The sequence below is a fragment of the Echinops telfairi genome, unplaced genomic scaffold (genome assembly GCF_000313985.2).
Source record: "Echinops telfairi isolate 266 unplaced genomic scaffold, ASM31398v2 ScPeMD7_7469;HRSCAF=8507_1, whole genome shotgun sequence".
Lineage (NCBI taxonomy): Eukaryota > Metazoa > Chordata > Mammalia > Afrosoricida > Tenrecidae > Echinops > Echinops telfairi.
The window spans coordinates 70,441,238-70,443,291 of record NW_022111373.1 but is presented as its reverse complement, the minus strand read 5'-3'; the positions used below and the strand labels follow the sequence as shown (position 1 = coordinate 70,443,291).

Genomic DNA, 2,054 nt, shown 5'->3' with positions numbered 1-2,054 from the left:
CTCATCTCCTCCCCGAGACCCCTCTGCAAGGGGATCTCCAGTGGCCTACTAATGGGCTTTGGATCTCCACTCCGCACTCCCCCCATCATTCTCAAGAAGAAATTTTAACAGCCAAGTCAACCTAAAGGAAAAATCATTTACCTTTCCAGCCCCGTGTGGTCACCTGTGCAAAGAACAACGGATTAGATTGCTGTGTCATACCTGGCACAGAGTGTTACTCAGTAAATGTTCATTTTCTCTGCTTCCTTCCATCGTCCAGAAAAAGACGCACGCCGTCTCCTGTCGCGCTGCCCGCTGTTGTACTAGCATTCACTCCCGCTCTCTTGTATGCACAGGTGCTGTTCACATGATAGAGGCCGATGTCATTCTTCCCGAAGATGGATCCGAACACGGCCAGCCAATCATGGCACATCCTCCTGAGGTGAGCAGCGATAACACTCTCCAGGAGTGGCTGGCTGCAGTTGTGAAAAGCAATAAAGGCATCAAGCTGGACTTCAAGAGGTATTTCTATAAACATGTTTGACCCGCTTTTAACGTTGCCAAGGGGGACAGAGATGAAATAGCCACAGGTATCTGTGTCTGGTTATCGGTGCTTGTACTTTTTCCAAACTGAAAATAGCATTATAGACCCAGGATGTTTCGGGAATGGACCTAAGACCCACCTAGTTGTTTGCTAAAATTGTTTTTGGGGGGACTCTATGAGGCTAAAATTATTGTTTACAAAGGAGCTTATTGTAAGCGACCATATAATATAATAACCAATACCAAACTGACTGCCACTGAGTTGAAACCCTCCTTGGGTTTCCAAGACTCTAACTGTTGACAGGAGTAGAAAGCCCTGTCTCCCTTGGAGCAGCTGGTGACTTCGAACTGTGGATCACAGCCCAATGTATAACCACTACATCACCAGGCTCCTGTGTACTAGAATGGTAAATTTAAAATGCTACTTGTATGGTCAGAGTGTTCCTTAGAGGCAAGGATGGTGAGAGTTCATCTGACATACCATGGACCTATTGCCAGGAGAGACCAGTCCATGGAGAAGGACATCCCGCTTCATAAAATAGAGGGGCAGTGAAAAAGAGGCAAGCCCTCAGCGAGATGGGTGGACACCATGGCTGCAACAGTGGGCTCAGGCAGAGGAACAGTGGTGAGGATGACCCGGACCGTGCAGGGTTTCCTTCTGTTGTGCATAGAGTCGCGGTGGATGGAACTGACTCGATGGCATCTAACAAGAGTAACAGCTTTCATTAGAAAGGAGCCGAGGAGAGAGAAAGCGAGGGCCATTTTGCTGGAAGAGTTTAATGCATATATTGCATGATTTATGTGTATAAGGGAAATTATGTTGAATTTGTCATCCAAAAGGTTTCTTAAAAAAGGAACATTTTTACAAACATGTTTGATCTGTGCATTTTGGAGTCCTTGAAGATAAAGAGCAAGGAAAGTGTCATTTCCTTTCCTGCGGCTCTCCCCCAAATCTTGACGTCTGCGCTATTTTGGTGGTAATGTAAACATTACACGTAAATCCAGGAATTCATTGTGACACCTCAAAAGATCACCATAAGCCCCCTGAAGGCAGCTCTGATGGATACCAGGATTTCTGGCAAACCACACTCATCCCTGTGCAGTACTTTGAAATTGATATCACCTTAAAGAATTATTAAGCCCTTGGAAATCTTACTCATAGGATTGATGATGGCCTTCTGACCTTTTGCTGTGGGACTAAGTAGACCAGCAAACTTCATTGTTCTGTTGATAAATGAATGGGTGTAGAGAAGCTTGATCTATAGGTGCTTGGCTTAACAAGGACTTATGACTTAACTATAAATATTTAGGCACTGTGTTAGTCTGGTTAGACTAGAGAAACAAATTCATAGATACTCATAAGTATGTAGGAAAGAGTTTATATAAAGAGTACAGTAAGAGTACAGCCCAATCCAAATCAAGTCCATAAGTCTGATATTAACCCATATGTCCAGTACCAGTCTGTAAATTCCTCTTCAGCTCACACAACATATGCAATGATGCCAAGTGCAGGAAGATCACAGGCCAGTGGG

At 44.4% G+C, this 2,054-nt stretch overlaps 1 protein-coding gene across 2 annotated transcripts in view; it reads left to right on the top strand.

The window, feature by feature from the left end:
* Positions 1-2,054, top strand: part of FAM151B (family with sequence similarity 151 member B) — a 42,204-nt gene that overhangs the window by 12,401 nt on the left and 27,749 nt on the right. For both annotated transcript variants that reach the window (XM_004703511.2, XM_045285307.1), the window contains exon 3: positions 336-501. In XM_004703511.2, the coding sequence (XP_004703568.1) occupies positions 336-501 (166 nt within the window). The remainder of the gene's footprint in view (positions 1-335; positions 502-2,054) is intronic.